The sequence below is a fragment of the Stegostoma tigrinum genome, chromosome 9, assembly GCF_030684315.1.
Source record: "Stegostoma tigrinum isolate sSteTig4 chromosome 9, sSteTig4.hap1, whole genome shotgun sequence".
Taxonomy (NCBI): domain Eukaryota; kingdom Metazoa; phylum Chordata; class Chondrichthyes; order Orectolobiformes; family Stegostomatidae; genus Stegostoma; species Stegostoma tigrinum.
The window spans coordinates 84,744,248-84,760,759 of NC_081362.1; the positions used below are offsets into that span (position 1 = coordinate 84,744,248).

The following is a 16,512-nucleotide window of genomic DNA, read 5'->3' on the forward strand; positions in this document are numbered from 1 at the left end:
TGCCAACTTGGCCAAAACAGAAATGGGTGCAGGGTACATTGGCCAAATGAAACTCTGAAATCACAAAACCCGCACTGTAGCCAGGCGCAAATGGTATTAGCATAATGTAAAAGGCAACATTTATTCTGCACAGACACCCTCAACAGCTTATCCACTAAACAAAGGACAGCCCAGACAGAAAGGTATCGGGGTCCTGCAACACGAACTGACAGTTGCATGCCGTCTGAATGATACACTTAATAGTTTAAAACAAGATCCAGTGAATCTCCCTGATTGGCCAGAACTGCAGAAAGTTCCAGAAAATGATCAACAAGTATAAAAACAGTTCACCTGCAGAGCCCTCTCTTGAAACTGCTCTTGGAATTGTCAGAGGCCTTCCAAGGAGGCCAGCATAGCAAAAAGTTGAGACCAGCTGACCATCCAGAGAGAGAGAGAGAAAGAAAGCAGTTTTGCAGACTCCGAGACCAAGCCACTGAGAGAGCGACTGTGTACATTTACAAGAGACTTGGGACGTATTGTAACCTCAAGGAACTTTCCTGCTTCTCTGATGCTGCCTGGCCTGCTATGTTCCTCCAGCTCCACACTGTTATCTCTGACTCCAGATTCTCCAGTTCTTACTTCTCCTAGGGATAGTATGTATAGTGTTAAAGAGTATTGTAATTTTGTTACTAATAAAGTGGGAATGTTTTGCTTTGGTACTGGCTTGTGTTCATATTGCTTTGACCACCTTGGTATGTGGGACACTTGAGCACATTCATAATATTCTGGTTGGAGCTGTCTAACTTGTTTAGAGGAACTAGACTGCAGAGGCATGAATGAGTTGGAATAAGCATCTGTTTCCGTGCTGTATAACTCTATGACGTGGTTTCTTTTCTGTAAAAGAAACTCATGATCAGGAACACATGTCGTTTCATTGTGAATTCATTATTATTTTGGCGGTTGAATGATATATTTGATCATACTGGTGTTCATGGGTAAGTCTTTGGTTTTTAAAAGCTGTAGTTAGTTTCTCTTAACAATTTCAGTCACCTAACTTGATCAATGACTAATGAAGTTTTACCAACATAGAATTGCTCAATCTGTAATGAAACTGCATATCCAGATCCAAATAAACTGTAGCACTACTGCCTGCTGACTCAAAAAGTTGATATTTAAACAATGTGAAGCTATAATTTGCAAGTTTCCATCCTTGTATCAGGAGGGGAAATAAAAAAGCTTTTAGTAATTTAAACAATGTCCAATCAAATGTAGGAAGTTGACAAATAAAACCGAAGGTTTTACACTCTATGCTGCGTTATTGCTTATGATCTACCATCTTTTTTGCTTTTATTAAGCATCTTGGTTTTCAAAATACCTTTTTTGACCTATTGTAGATTGGTCTGTAAGCAACCTACGGGAAATCAATTTGAGCAGCCTTAATTAATCTAATTCCTAATTGCAAAATCCCTTTATAATTTGGCACTAAAATTAACAACATTTTCGAGGGTGGCTGCCACATGAAGTGTGCAACAGAAGGAACCCTCCTAAATTGATTTAAATTACACTGATCAACCCATTTATACAAAATTCCTTTGTTATTTCAATCTCAATATTTCAATATTTCAATACTCCATCTGTTTTATGTTAATGCAGTGGCCTAGAGAAATTTATTCAACATATTCAAGGTAAGGGTTGATTTCACCACAATTTCATCTGCCACAAATAAGAACAGTTGCCTGTGATTAATTTGGTCCAGGAACACCTTATGACAGTTTTAAACCTGATCTGGTTTAATAAAGGATACAAGGGAAGAGAGAAAAAGAGAAACATTGCTGGAGAAACTCATCAGGTCTGATGAGACTGAAAGAGGGTCACTGGACTCAACGTTAACTTTGCTTTCTGTTCACAGATGCTGCCAGACCTGAGTTTTTCCAACAATTTATGTTTACGTTTCAGGCCTTTACAGTTTTTTTTTGTTTTATCTTAAAGGAAAGGAGAAATCTACCATAGTACTCACCTTGTTTTTTTTCTCTTTCAAGTCACAGACTGAAAATTTTAGTCTAATTAGCCTATAGCTGTGACTTGGGCCTACTGATCAGTAGTTAATGAATTGATGATCAATGCCTTAGTGTAGTGTCAACTTACTTGCTTTCACCTATCCTGGTGGCTAGCTTTTCTGCCTGTTTACAGGATACATGAACATCAACTAGCCACAAAACAACATGACCCACTGTCACTAGTATCCTTACATACAGATGAGGAAGGACACCACTTTGATTGGGACAACACATCCATCCTAGGACAAGCCAAACAGAGACACGCACGAGAATTCCTAGAAGCATGGCATTCCAACCGGAACTCCATCAACAAACACATTGATTTGGAGCCAATCTACCATCCCCTGAGAAAAAGAACAGGAAATGACATCACCAGTGCAGGAAATTACATCACCAACCCAAGGAAACCTAAACAGATAAATAGAAAGCGGGACATAACACTAGTGCTTCATTGGAGGTTCACTGGTGTTACATAGAATGGTGATGAAAAGTCTGAAAAATAACTTTCCTGCTCAGTGAGCATACTCACATCCAGAATCTCAACCTGAGCTCCAAATCTTCTCAAAACTTGCTAGCAGTATAATTTGGATAAATGAGGTTATTCACTTCAGAAGCAAAAGCAAGAAGGCTGACTTTACTACCTGAATGACTGTAAATCGGGAGAGGGGAGTGTGTAGCAGAACCTGGGTGTCCTTGTGCACCAGTCACTAAAGGTAAGCATGCAGGTACAACAGGTGGTAAAGAGGCAAATGGTATGTTGGCCTTCATTGTGATAGGTTGAGTACAAGAGCAGGGAAGAGTTGCAGTTACACAGGGCCTTAGTGAGGCCACACCTGAAATATTGTGTGCAGTTTTGGACTCCTACTCTGAATGCCCCTGCTCTCAAGGGAGTGCAGTGAAGCTTTACCAGGCTGATTCTGGGGATGATAGGTCTGGTGTATGAGGAGAGGTTGACTGACTAAGTTGGGATTGTTTGCACTTAAAATTCTAACCAGACTGGACAGGATTGATGCAGGGAGGATGTTCCTGATGGTGGGTGCACCCAGAACCAGGGGTCACTGAATGAAGATTTGGAGTAGACAATTTAGGACTGAGATGAGGATACATTTCTTTACCCAAAGAGTGGTGAACCTGTGGAATTCATTACCACAGGAAGTAGCTGATGCCAGAACATTGATCCCATTCACCCCCAAGTGCAATATCTAGTCACCTTTTGAATACATTCAAAGGTTATGGGGAGAATGCAGGATTAGGCTATTGAGTTGGACAATCCGCTGTGATTGTCAAGAATGGTGGAGCAGGCTTTGAAGGGTTGAATGGTCTCTTCCTGTGCCCATCTTCTCTGGTTCCAAGTAATTGTCTTAAAAGTATACTACAGCGCCAGGACCCGGGTTCGATTCCAGCCTCTGCTGACTGTGTGTGGAGTTTGCACGTTTGCCCCATGTCTGTGTGGGTTTGCTCTGGTTTCCTCCCACAGTCCAAAGATATGCAGGCTAGGTGAATTGGCTGTGCTAAATTGCCCCTAGTGTTCAGGGATGTGTAGATTAGATGGGTTATAAGGGGAATGGGTTGGTGTGGACTTGTTAGGTCAATGAGCCTGCTTCCATGTTAGAGGGATTCTATGATTATTGAATACTACAATAACTATTCTGTTTTGTTTTAGGAGGATTATTTGAATATGCTTCTGCAGCAAACTACTTCAGTGAAATTGTGGAGTGGTTTGGTTATTCCATTGCCACTTGGACCTTCCCAGCCTTTGCTTTTGCCGCTTTCACAGCCGTATCCTTAGGATCTCGTGCTGTGTGTCATCACAGGTACAGTTGATAAGTTAATTTGCAACCTGTCCTGTTAGCACTGATTTTAATTTTCTGTAAATCAAGTTTAAGTTACTTCGTCATTTTTTTTGAACATACACCACAGATTCAATAAAATTAAGCAGAATTTGTGCTGTTGTGCATGAGTGGCAAGTGAACATAAAGCTGGAGAGGATGGCTTGAAGATTAATATATCTATTTAAAGTGATGGATAATAGAAATCATTGTCTATCTTGGGGATAATTTATTGCATCCAGCCTAATTTATCTTGCAATACCAAGTGATGTAATAGTCCTTGATTCAAGAACAGAACACCTATCCTGTCAAATCTTTCTTTGTGTATGGTTTTTTTATTAAAATTACTGCATTCTATAATTTTGAAATATTTCATGTAAAGTAATAAGTAGCAATGATTTTAACAAAACACTTCTATGCACTTGCAGCTTTTAAAAAGTTTCCAGCCTAGAACAAATTAAGTTTGGATCTAAAATTAACATCCATCTTTTCTTGCCTTTAACTAATTTGCAGAGTATGATGTTTCGAGGCATGTTTGAACATTGATAAGATGTAACTGAAAAAATCTGGGCAGTATTTTTTCATCATTGAGTTACTCTAGTTTGAATATGGTATCAGTGTTTGCCTCTTCACTTTTTTTAATGATTTGCACAGTCTGTAAATATGATCTCTGCATTCATAGGCACTTTGATTTTGCCAATGTTGCCTGCATTTAATGTCTCTTACTGATCGGGCTGTTTGCTATTTCCTTTTTTATGGATTAGGAGTGACTGACAAGCGATCTTTTGTAGAGGTCTTTTGGAATTATGAAGATGTTCAATAGATGGAAAGCTTTGATTTTTTTTTTCACTTTTCTAGGGGGAGAAAATTAGATTCTATGAATATAGGATCTTCATTTAATGTATGAAGATGAAAAATCTTTATAGAGAGTGGTCAGAATGTTAAACTTGCAACCAGACACAATTAATAGTGCAGGTACACTTGAGGTGCTAGTCAAAATGAAGGGGGTAAAAAGGAATCGAAGGTACAACAGCAGGACAGATGATGGTGATAAAAGGTTGTTTTGAGGACTGAAGGCCTGTTACCAGTGTCCCACAGGGATGAGTAGAACATAGAACATAGAACAGTACAGCACAGAACAGGCCCTTCAGCCCACAATGTTGTGCCGACCATTGATCCTCATGTATGCACCCTCAAATTTCTGTGACCATATACATGTCCAGCAGTCTCTTAAATGACCCCAATGACCTTGCTTCCACAACTGCTGCTGGCAACGCATTCCATGCTCTCACAACTCTCTGCGTAAAGAACCTGCCTCTGACATCCCCTCTATACTTTCCACCAACCAGCTTAAAACTATGACCCCTTGTGCTAGCCATTTCTGCCCTGGGAAATAGTCTCTGGCTATCAACTCTATCTATGCCTCTCATTATCTTGTATACCTCAATTAGGTCCCCTCTCCTCCTCCTTTTCTCCAATGAAAAGAGACCGAGCTCAGTCAACCTCTCTTCATAAGATAAGCCCTCCAGTCCAGGCAGCATCCTGGTAAACCTCCTCTGAACCCTCTCCAAAGCATCCACATCTTTCCTATAATAGGGCGCCCAGAACTGGACGCAGTATTCCAAGTGCGGTCTAACCAAAGTTTTATAGAGCTGCAACAAGATCTCACAACTCTTAAACTCAATCCCCCTGTTAATGAAAGCCAAAACACCATATGCTTTCTTAACAACCCTGTCCACTTGGGTGGCCATTTTAAGGGATCTATGTATCTGCACACCAAGATCCCTCTGTTCCTCCACGCTGCCAAGAATCCTATCCTTAATCCTGTACTCAGCTTTCAAATTCGACCTTCCAAAATGCATCACCTCGCATTTATCCAGGTTGAACTCCATCTGCCACCTCTCAGCCCATCTCTGCATCCTGTCAATGTCCCGCTGCAGCCTACAACAGCCCTCTACACTGTCAACGACACCTCCGACCTTTGTGTCGTCTGCAAACTTGCTGACCCATCCTTCAATTCCCTCGTCCAAGTCATTAATAAAAATTACAAACAGTAGAGGCCCAAGGACAGAGCCCTGTGGAACTCCACTCACCACTGACTTCCAGGCAGAATATTTTCCTTCTACTACCACTCGCTGTCTTCTGTTGGCCAGCCAATTCTGTATCCAAGCAGCTAAGTTCCCCTGTATCCCATTCCTCCTGACCTTCTGAATGAGCCTACCATGGGGAACCTTATCAAATGCCTTACTGAAGTCCATATACACCACATCCACAGCTCGACCCTCATCAACCTTTCTAGTCACATCCTCAAAAAACTCGATAAGGTTTGTAAGGCATGACCTACCCCTCACAAAGCCATGTTGACTGTTGACCCGAGTACTGGGTCTTCTTTTGTCATTTTAGGTAAAATGACTTTGAGAATATAAAAGGCATGGTTAGTTAGTTTGCAAATGACACCAAAATTGGTGCAGTGGACTGTGAAGAAGGCTATCGAAGGGCTGAGGAGTGGCAGATGGAGTTTAATTTGGATAAATGTGAAGCATTGCATTTTGGTAAAACAAACAAGGGCAGGACTTGTACAATTCAAGTAGGGCCTTGGCCTTAGACCTAGGGGTTCAGGTGCATAATTCTTTTGTCTACATGCAACACAAACTTCAATGTGTGTAAGAAGGTGTTTAGCAAGCTAGCCTTCATTGCTCAGTCGTTTTGAGTACAGGAGTTGGGATGTCATGTTGAAGTTGTACAGAATGTTGATGAGGCCTCTTCTGGTGTACTGTGTGCAGTCCTAGTTGCCCTGCTATAGGAAGGATATTATCAAGCTGGAAAGGAGTCAGAAAAGACTTACCAGGAAGTTGTAGGGAATGGAAGGTTTGAATTAAAGCAGCGGCTGGATAGGCTGAAACTTTTTTCACTGGAGCATAGGAGGTTGAGGGCTGACCTTTTCAGAGGTTTATGAAATAATGGGGGGAGTACACAAGGTGAATGGCAAGTGTCTTTTCCTGGTGGGGGGAGTTTCAAGACTAGGGGACTTATTTTTAAGGTAAGAGGAGAAACATTTTAAAAATACCCTTCATGTCTTGTTTTTTTAAAGTGGTTTGTGTGTGCAATGAACTGCCAGAAGAAGTGGTGGATACGGTTACAACTTTAAAAGATATTAGGATGAATACATGAATAAGAACTGTTTGGAGGGATATAAGAACTAGGAGCAGGAGTAGGCCATCTGGCCCCTTGAGCCTACCCTGCCATTTAATAAGATCATGGCTGATCTTTGAGACTCATCTCCACTTACGTGCCCACTTGCCATGACCCTTAATTCCTTTACTGATATGGGCCAAGTGCAGGCAGGTGGGACTGGTTTAGTTTGGAATTGTGGTTGGCATGGACTGGTTGGACCAGAAGGGTTTGTTTTCGTCCTGTGTGACTAAGTGGCAAGTGTGGAGTATGAAAATCAGATCAGTCAGGCAATTTTCCTCCAGTTTAAGATTAATTCTCCAAGTTTTTGTTAACGTTGTAGAAATTTAGCCATGAAGTACCTGTTTCTTGAATGCTAAACTTTCCTGAATCTTTAGTATGGGGTTAGGGGTTATACCATTTGCCATATTCAGAAAACTCAATAGGCTGGTGTGCATTTCCCACACCTAGAGCTGATATTTGGCTGTTTGCAGCTGTTGACTATTCTCTCAAATCTAATCTACCACTGGCCCTTCTTTTTAAAGGGAGCACCAGTTAGGCTGCAGTTACAGGTCAGTTTTTAAAAATTTATTTGACTGAATGTGGTAAATCAATGTTCTGTTTCTTCTATGGAAATTGACATATCTCTAACTTCGATTTATCATGGTTTTCTTAAAATGTTGGGAAATTTGTTCACATATGTTAAGTGACTGTAACTGTATTCAGGATTAATGTTCAGATCATTCCACTCCAGTAATGATTTGCTGTTTTGCTTCTCCGTGCTTTTCAGTCGTATGCTCACTGCAAGAACCTCCTTGGGCCCTTCAGAGAACCTGATCAACCAAAAGTTGACACTAAGCCCAATAGGTGATAATTAATTAAAGATGACCAAAGATTTGGTCAAAGATGCAGGTTTGAACGGCATTTGCAGGAAGAAAGTTCAAATCTTAGGGCCTCCGATGAAGGCACTGCCACAAGCACAAGTGTATAAGACCAGTGATGTTCTAAAAGCTGGAATTGGATGAATAACTATCTCTGAGGATTTCAGGGCTAGAGAAAAGTAGGAATAAAGACATGGAATAATGTCAAAACAAGAATGCGAATTTTGAAATTGCATTACTTAAACTTGAAACTATTGTAGATTAGAGGTAGGGTCTTGGATAACTTGAGTTTAGAATGTAAAACTAGGAGGCTGGCCAGAAGAACATTGGAATAGATGTAGTAAAAGCATGGATACAGATTTCAGCAGCAGAGGAGTGAATGTAGGAGATGAGATAATGCTCATTTAAAAGTAGGTGTCTTGACAGTGTGGATATGGGAATTCTGTCTCAGATCCAATGTGACAGCAGAATTGTGAAGTTTGGGTCATCTCGGATCCTCTCCAGAGAGGTTAATGGAGTTTATAGCTTAGTTAGTATATGGACTGAAGCTAATCGCTTTGGTTTTCCAACATTTAGTTGGAAGAAATTTCTTTTCCCTTTTGAAAGTTGGCTGAGCGGTTAGATAAAAATGAGACACCGGCTGAGAGGTAGTGGTTAGGTAGATCTGGTGAGGTGTCATAGTCATAGACATGTACAACAGGGAAACAGACCCTTCAGTCCAATTTGTCCATGTTGACCAGATATCCTAACTTAATCTAGTCCCATATGCCAGCATTTGGCCCATGTCCCCCTCAACCCTTCCAATTCACACACCCATCCGAATGTCTTTTAAATGTTGTAATTGTACTAGCCTCTGGCAGTTCATTCCATAAATGCACCACCCTATGCATGAAAAAATTGCCCCTTTAGGTCCCTTTTAAATCTAGAATGTCACCCCCCAGCCTCTGATACTCCAGAGAAAATAGCCCGAGCTTGTTCACCCTCTCTCAATAGCTCAAAGCCTCCAACCCTGGCACCATGCTTGTAAATCTCTTTCCAGTTCATTATTTTTCTTTCTTCGCCTGGCCCAGACCCTCTTCCCCTTCACTTTTTTTCCACAGCAATTGCGGGTGGCACGGTGACTCGGTGGTTAGCACTGCTGCCTCACAGCACCAGGAACCCAGGTTTGATTCCATCCTCTGATGACTATCTGTGCAAACTCTGCACATTCTCCCCTTGTCTGTGTGGGTTCCTGCCAGGTGCATTTACTTCAGCACAAAGTTCTGGTATTTTTAACTTTTATGACTAAGCCTCAAAGTATGTATACATGACGAGATCATTGTGTTGTTAACTTGTTTAAAATTGGAATATTGATTACTGTTGCCTAAGCATATTAGTCAGAACAATAACTGGCTAGTACAGACTATTGGCTTACCACACCTTATCTATATTTCATACTGTATTTGTTTAGCTGTATTGTCAATGTGGATTGTTGGTACTTGCAGCAGCACCAGTGGGTTAAGGAAGAGGAAAATAAACTACAATCCCTGATTCCAATGTAGCCTTTTTGTTGCTTCTCAAGTAACAGCACTAAAAGATTGTCTGTCTGGTGACTATCACGTGCTGTTTGTGGGACTTTGTTACACGCAGATTTGATTTTCTTTATACATTTTGACCAGTTGAGCCACACTGCCTCCCTCAATGCGATGTATCATTTCAACATTGCAAAAGTGTGTTCTGTATTTTCTAGAATATTTCACTGTGAAAATTTTACTTGTTAACTTATTCCTTTTTCTTTTCACAGGTTTTATATGGAGAGGTTCCAGGACTATCCAAAATCCAGGAAGATTTTAATTCCCTTTTTATTTTGAAGCAATAATTTAAAGCACTAACACTGTTGCAGATTGCAAAAATTAATCTGCCTAATTTGATGCTATATTTTGATTATCTAAGAGCTATACCTGAAATAAAATATTTTAGCAATGTATCTACTAATGACCTAACTTAACAGTTTTTCCCTTTTGAATGAAAATGTTTTATAGCAAGGCTTTTGATATAATAACGCAACAATCATTCTATATTTTGTATGCAGTTGTCTTTCGCTTCAGAAACAAAAGGCACAATTGTTTTTTGGGATGGAGCATGAGCTTTGGTTTGAGGTGGACACAGCAGGAGTGAATGAGTGAAGCATCAAAGAACATATGGCTGCACTTGAGTGAAGAAGGCATTGACTTTCTCTGGAAGTACTGGGTATCTTTCCAGATGTTGAGGCTATTCCAATCAAGGTTGCAACCTTGGACATGGTCTGGTGTCACAATCTCCACTGGGGAAGAAGTCCCACATTTGCACCACCATGTCTAGCGGGATCTCCAGGTCCCCGTCAGCAAAGCTGGATGCCAATTTTTCCCCCTGCATGCCATGTCCAAGGCAAATTTCAGGAAGAGTGCTGGGCAGCTCAGGATAAAAAGGGCTTGTTCAAGTGCACAACAGGAATTAAAAGATGACACAGACACAAGGAAAACCAATCTGTCAGTGAGTATCTCCTATGTGGCAAGATATTCTGGGAGCAGCAGAGAATTGGATGTGTGGTCATGATATAGGCAGGGTAAGATAATGAGACAAGTTTGGTGAGATCGTGAGATTCTTATTGAGCCCCAGGGAGATTCGTCTTAAAGGTCTCAATTGGCTAAAAAAGTAACATTCTGTCCAAAGCTGCTTTGTTTTTATTGCTGCTGATCTTTGTTTTAAGAGTGATTTTAAAATAGTGTTGAAACATCTTGAATGCAACTAATTAGTGAAATTCTAGCTGTAACCTCAAAAGACTACATGTCCAGGTTCTACATCATGTGATCATAAAATAAACAGTAGCCCTTAGTTCAAGAACATCAGGATTGATTTAAGAAGACCATTAGTCAGAATGTGTTTTTGTTACTGAGCAGTTTAAGTAATGTGCAAATTAAATGATGTCATTTTCTGCAATGATATTGCTTGTGACTTTATTTCTTACAAATAAATTAAACTTGGCTTTACTGCTGATCTTTTTCTGACTCTAGAATAAAGGAGAAAAACATGGAAAACAAAGTAGAAAGGATAAATGTTGACCTCACTTCTCACAATTAAGTTCAGATAATAGTTATGTATTTGCCTACTATCATGCTGCCTTTTCTTTTAAACCATTAGCCCAAGTTTACAGGGTTGACACTGTAAACTTGAGTTACAGTCCACAAATAGATTCTATCACATGGTAGGCACATAATAACCAAGATTAGGGCATGCAAAGTTAACAATCAAATTGCTGAATAGATACTGAAATTGACTAAAATAAGAGTAGGGGTTAAGTGTACTACCATGTATTGGAGAAGGTGGAAAACACCATTTTACAAGAAACATAGACAGTATCAGGAGGAAGCCGTTTAGCCCTTTGTGTCTGCTCAGCCATTCTTCACTATCGAAGCTGATTGTCCAATTCAGTAACCTAATCCTGCTTTCTCCCCATAACTTTTTGATCTCATTTGTCCCAAGTACTATATCTTGCTACCTCTTGCGTACATTCAATGTTTTGGCATCAACTACTTCCTTGGTAATGAATTCCACAGGCTCACCGCTCTGTGGGTGGAGAAATGTCTCCTCATCTGTCCTAAATTGTCTACTCCAAATCCCCATACTGTGACCACTGGTTCTGGGCACACCTACCCTGGGGAACATCCTCCCTGCATTGACCCTGTACAGTCCTGTTGGAATTTTAGGGAACACAATCCCAACCTAATCAATCTCTTCTCATACGTCAAACCCGCCATCCTTGGAATCAGCCTGATAAACCTTTGCTGCGCTCCCCTGAAAGCAAGAGCATCCTTCTTCAGAAAAGGAGACCAAAATTGCACACAATATTTTGGTCTCACTGAAACTTTGAATAACTGCAACAACACATCTATGACAGACTTATGTTCATATTTTGTGAATGATTTTGTCTAAATCATTGTCTAAATGACAATGTAGCTTAATATCAAAATTTATAAGTGATCTAAGATCAACAAGAAAGGAAGAACACACCATAGAGAACTTGCAGACTAAATACTTTAACACTTAAATGTGAAGTTATGTACTTTGCAGAGGGAAATATTGTTTACACCATTTCAGAAATAAAGGGGGGATGTAGGGATTGCAGAACGGAGGGATTCCGATGAACAGATCAAAATAAATAAGCCAGCAAAACAGTTTTAAAATGCTAATAGAGGATATTAAACTCAAAAGAAGTGGTGTTATGACAAACCGTTATAGGTCCATGGTCAGGCCACATGTGGAATACTGTGCATAGTTCGGATTTCCCCCAAGCTATGAAAAAAAACAACACTGGCACTCATGGTGATAGCGAAAATATTTTAAAATTCATGTGCAGGATGTGGGCACCACTGTCTAGGCCAGCATTTCTTAAACCCTCCCAATTGCTTTTGAAGATAGCAATGAGCTGCCTTGAAATGCTGCAGCTCATGGAGGGGTCAGTGTACCCACAACACCACTATAGAAGACAGTTCCACAATTTTTACCCAGCAGCAGTGAAGGAACAGTATAATCCCCAAGTCAGGATGGTGTGCAGGTTAGATCGTAGTAGCCCTTACAATCCCAGATGGCTTACTTCCGGTTTTAATCTGGAATCTGGCCTTTTCCTTCCTGCCTATACTTCCAAAACATGAAATACCCTCAGATATTCAATTCCCAAACCTGGTCTCCCTGCAATAACACTCAGTAATTGTCACCAATTCATACATATTTGTCTTTATTTGCACTATTAACTCATTAATAGTCTTCTGAATGCTTTGTGCATTTAGATACAAGGCCTTTAATTTTGTTCTATTCTCAAATTTTCCTACTCTTGTACGATTCCTTGGTACAATACTAGTCATACATTATAACCCTTTATTTTCTAGTAACAATCAGCCTCATCACTAAACTGCACTCTTGCCTTCTTCTTTAACTTTGATTTTCTAATTCTCCACACAACTCTATCTTTAGCTGTAGTAATTTGCATACTGCTTCTCTATATTAAACTTCACATCCCATGTCTGTTCTCACAGAAGCATGTTCTCTGGATCTTTCTTTCCTACTTCACAACTTTGATTTTACTTACCCGAAATTGTATAGAGCCTTTGTGAAACCACACCTAGACCTTTTTTTTATAGTTTTGGTTCTTCGTACCCAAGAAAGCATATGTTTGCCTTCGGGAGAGTGCAACAAATGTTCATCAGACAATTTCCTCTGAGGAGCGGACTGTCCATAGGAGGAGTGGTTTGTAGACCAGGCCTATAATTCTTAGTGATTAAAAGAATGAGAGATATTCCAAACGAATCATGTAAAATTTTAAGTTAGACAGAAGAACCACAGGAATGGTTTCAATAGCTGGTAGAACTGGAAATCACAATCGTAGAGTAAAATGTCAACCATTTAGGAGTGAGAGAAGAAATGTCTTTACTTGAAGGATTGCGAACTTTAAGATACTTCTACCACAGAGAACTGTGGATGATCAAATATTGAGTACATTCAAATGGCCAACTCCAGTCCTATTTCTTCTTGAATTGATGTGATTTCCAAAAATTAAACATGTTAGACATACTTTCATCTTTAAAAATCACAGCCCAACTCCCACCCTATCTTCTGATTTTTGGGAAAGACCATGTCAAACCTTTCCCCTTATTTGTTAGATAATAAAACGTGAGGCTGGATGAACACAGCAGGCCAAGCATCATCTCAGGAGCACAAAAGCTGACGTTTCGGGCCTCGACCCTTCATCAGAGAGGGGGATGGGGAGAGGGAGCTGGAATAAATAGGGAGAGAGGGGGAGGCGGACCGAAGATGGAGAGAAAAGAAGATAGGTGGAGAGAGTATAGGTGGGGAGGTAGGGAGGGGATAGGTCAGTCCAGGGAAGACGGACAGGTCAAGGAGGTGGGATGAGGTTAGTAGGTAGATGGGGGTGCGGCTTGGGGTGGGAGGAAGGGATGGGTGAGAGGAAGAACTGGTTAAGGAGGCAGAGACAGGTTGGACTGGTTTTGGGATGCAGTGGGTGGGGGGGGAAGAGCTGGGCTGGTTGTGTGGTGCAGTGGGGGGAGGGGACGAACTGGGCTGGTTTAGGGATGCAGTAGGGGAAGGGGAGATTTTGAAACTGGTGAAGTCCACATTGATACCATATGGCTGCATATTCCATATTCCATCCCCTATTCCCAATTCCTCCGCCTCCGCCGCATCTGCTCCCACGATAAGACATTCCACTCCCGCACATCCCAGATGTCCAAGTTCTTTAAGGACCGCAACTTTCCCCCCACAGTGATCGAGAACGCCCTTGACCGTGTCTCCCGTATTTCCCGCAACACATCCCTCACACCCCGCCCCCGCCACAACCGCCCTAAGAGGATCCCCCTCGTTCTCACACACCACCCTACCAACCTCCGGATACAACGCATCATCCTCCGACACTTCCGCCATTTACAATCCGACCCCACCACCCAAGACATTTTTCCATCCCCACCCCTGTCTGCTTTCCGGAGAGACCACTCTCTCCGTGACTCCCTTGTTCGCTCCACACTGCCCTCCAACCCCACCACACCCGGCACCTTCCCCTGCAACCGCAGGAAATGCTACACTTGTCCCCACACCTCCTCCCTCACCCCTATCCCAGGCCCCAAGATGACATTCCACATTGAGCAGAGGTTCACCTGCACATCTGCCAATGTGGTATACTGCATCCACTGTACCCAGTGTGGCTTCCTCTACATTGGGGAAACCAAGCGGAGGCTTGGGGACTGCTTTGCAGAACACCTCCGCTCAGTTCGCAACAAACAACTGCACCTCCCAGTCGCAAACCATTTCCACTCCCCCTCCCATTCTTTAGATGACATGTCCATCATGGGCCTCCTGCACTGCCACAATGGTGCCACCCGAAGGTTGCAGGAACAGCAACTCATATTCCGCCTGGGAACCCTGCAGCCACATGGTATCAATGTGGACTTCACCAGTTTCAAAATCTCCCCTTCCCCTACTGCATCCCTAAACCAGCCCAGTTCGTCCCCTCCCCCCACTGCACCACACAACCAGCCCAGCTCTTCCCCCCACCCACTGCATCCCAAAACCAGTCCAACCTGTCTCTGCCTCCCTAACCGGTTCTTCCTCTCACCCATCCCTTCCTCCCACTCCAAGCCACACCCCCATCTACCTACTAACCTCATCCCACCTCCTTTACCTGTCCGTCTTCCCTGGACTGACCTATCCCCTCCCTACCTCCCCACCTATACTCTCTCCACCTATCTTCTTTACTCTCCATCTTCGGTCCGCCTCCCCCTCTCTCCCTATTTATTCCAGTTCCCTCTCCCCATCCCCCTCTCTGATGAAGGGTCTAGGCCCGAAACGTCAGCTTTTGTGCTCCTGAGATGCTGCTTGGCCTGCTGTGTTCATCCAGCCTCACATTTTATTATCTTGGAATTCTCCAGCATCTGCAGTTCCCATTATCCCTTATTTGTTAACTGTAATTTCACTTTTGCCCTTAAATAATATATGCAATCTTGAACCCTCAATTTCCATGAACATTACACTGTACTGTTGTCTTTCTTGCAACATCTGATGAGGAATTCTCATTCTTGTAGTCATATAATTTCACTTCATTATCTTCATCCCATAGCTCAAGATCCATCATTTTGGCTTTTCCTTTACTGAATTGTGCAATCTGTTCATTAAATAACTATATCTATTCCACATTGAATCTGTGTACACGGTTAATTCACTCACGCTTTCATCAGTGAGTCCATTGGACATTGAAGGATGGGACCGACAAGCTTTGGTTTTCACTTATAAGTGCCTCAGCTCACAAGTAAAGCATATTTTTGGCAGCTGCTGTCACTCTCAAAACCTGATGTTTGAAAACATTTAAATGTATTTTAATCAGAGTATTATCCTCCAGGTGGAATACAAGGTTAATTGCCTACCCAGCTACCTACTTAGGAATTGAGTATTGCTCCAGCTTCCATAATTCAAAGGCTGGATATGTGCAGAAAGGCAATCGTACAATTCTCTTCTTGTCATAGATTGTAGTATCCTGGTTTGCAGAGGCAGGCAAGTGAATGAGCCCGCAGACGTTCAAACAATTCAGTGACCAGAAGAGCAACGGGAGAGGTTAACAGCATGACATTGTTTTTTTCCACCAATACTTGTGGAAGCTGCTGAGTGGTTGCAGCTGGTATTTTGGAGGATCTGCACTTGCAGTTTGTTTTGAATCATTTGAAACAATTTGTCTGTTCTTGCACATCACCCCATTTGAAGCACCAGAGACGTTTACTGAGTAAAGGAGGCAGTACTATCCATTCCATTATCTGGGGACAAGTATTTCCAGTAAGATGCACACCACCCAGTGTGACGCAATTGAAAATAAAATTGCTGGGTGCCCTTCAAAATATTCTGAACAGATCAAAAAAAATGCCCTGGGAGACTTACATCCCCAACCCAACATTCCACAGAAAACTGGAGAGGGGTAAAGGGTTAGGGCTTAAAATCTATTCTCCCTGTACCCCACAAAGTGATGCACTTGCTGGTGGTTGGTGAAAAGGAGTACACATTTGTCATGTGAGGCACTTTACT

At 41.8% G+C, this 16,512-nt stretch overlaps 1 protein-coding gene across 3 annotated transcripts in view; it reads left to right on the forward strand.

Annotated features, from left to right (window-relative positions):
* The window catches only part of srd5a2a (steroid-5-alpha-reductase, alpha polypeptide 2a), a 63,534-nt gene extending 52,659 nt beyond the window's left edge, over positions 1 to 10,875 (forward strand). For 2 of the 3 annotated variants that reach the window (XM_059648722.1, XM_048536613.2), the window contains exons 4-5: positions 3,700 to 3,850; positions 9,701 to 10,875. In XM_059648722.1, the coding sequence (XP_059504705.1) occupies positions 3,700 to 3,850; positions 9,701 to 9,767 (218 nt within the window). In that variant the 3' untranslated portion in view covers positions 9,768 to 10,875. The remainder of the gene's footprint in view (positions 1 to 3,699; positions 3,851 to 9,700) is intronic. The other variant, XM_048536612.2, reaches the window with a different exon arrangement.
* Positions 10,876 to 16,512: the final 5,637 nt, after the last annotated feature.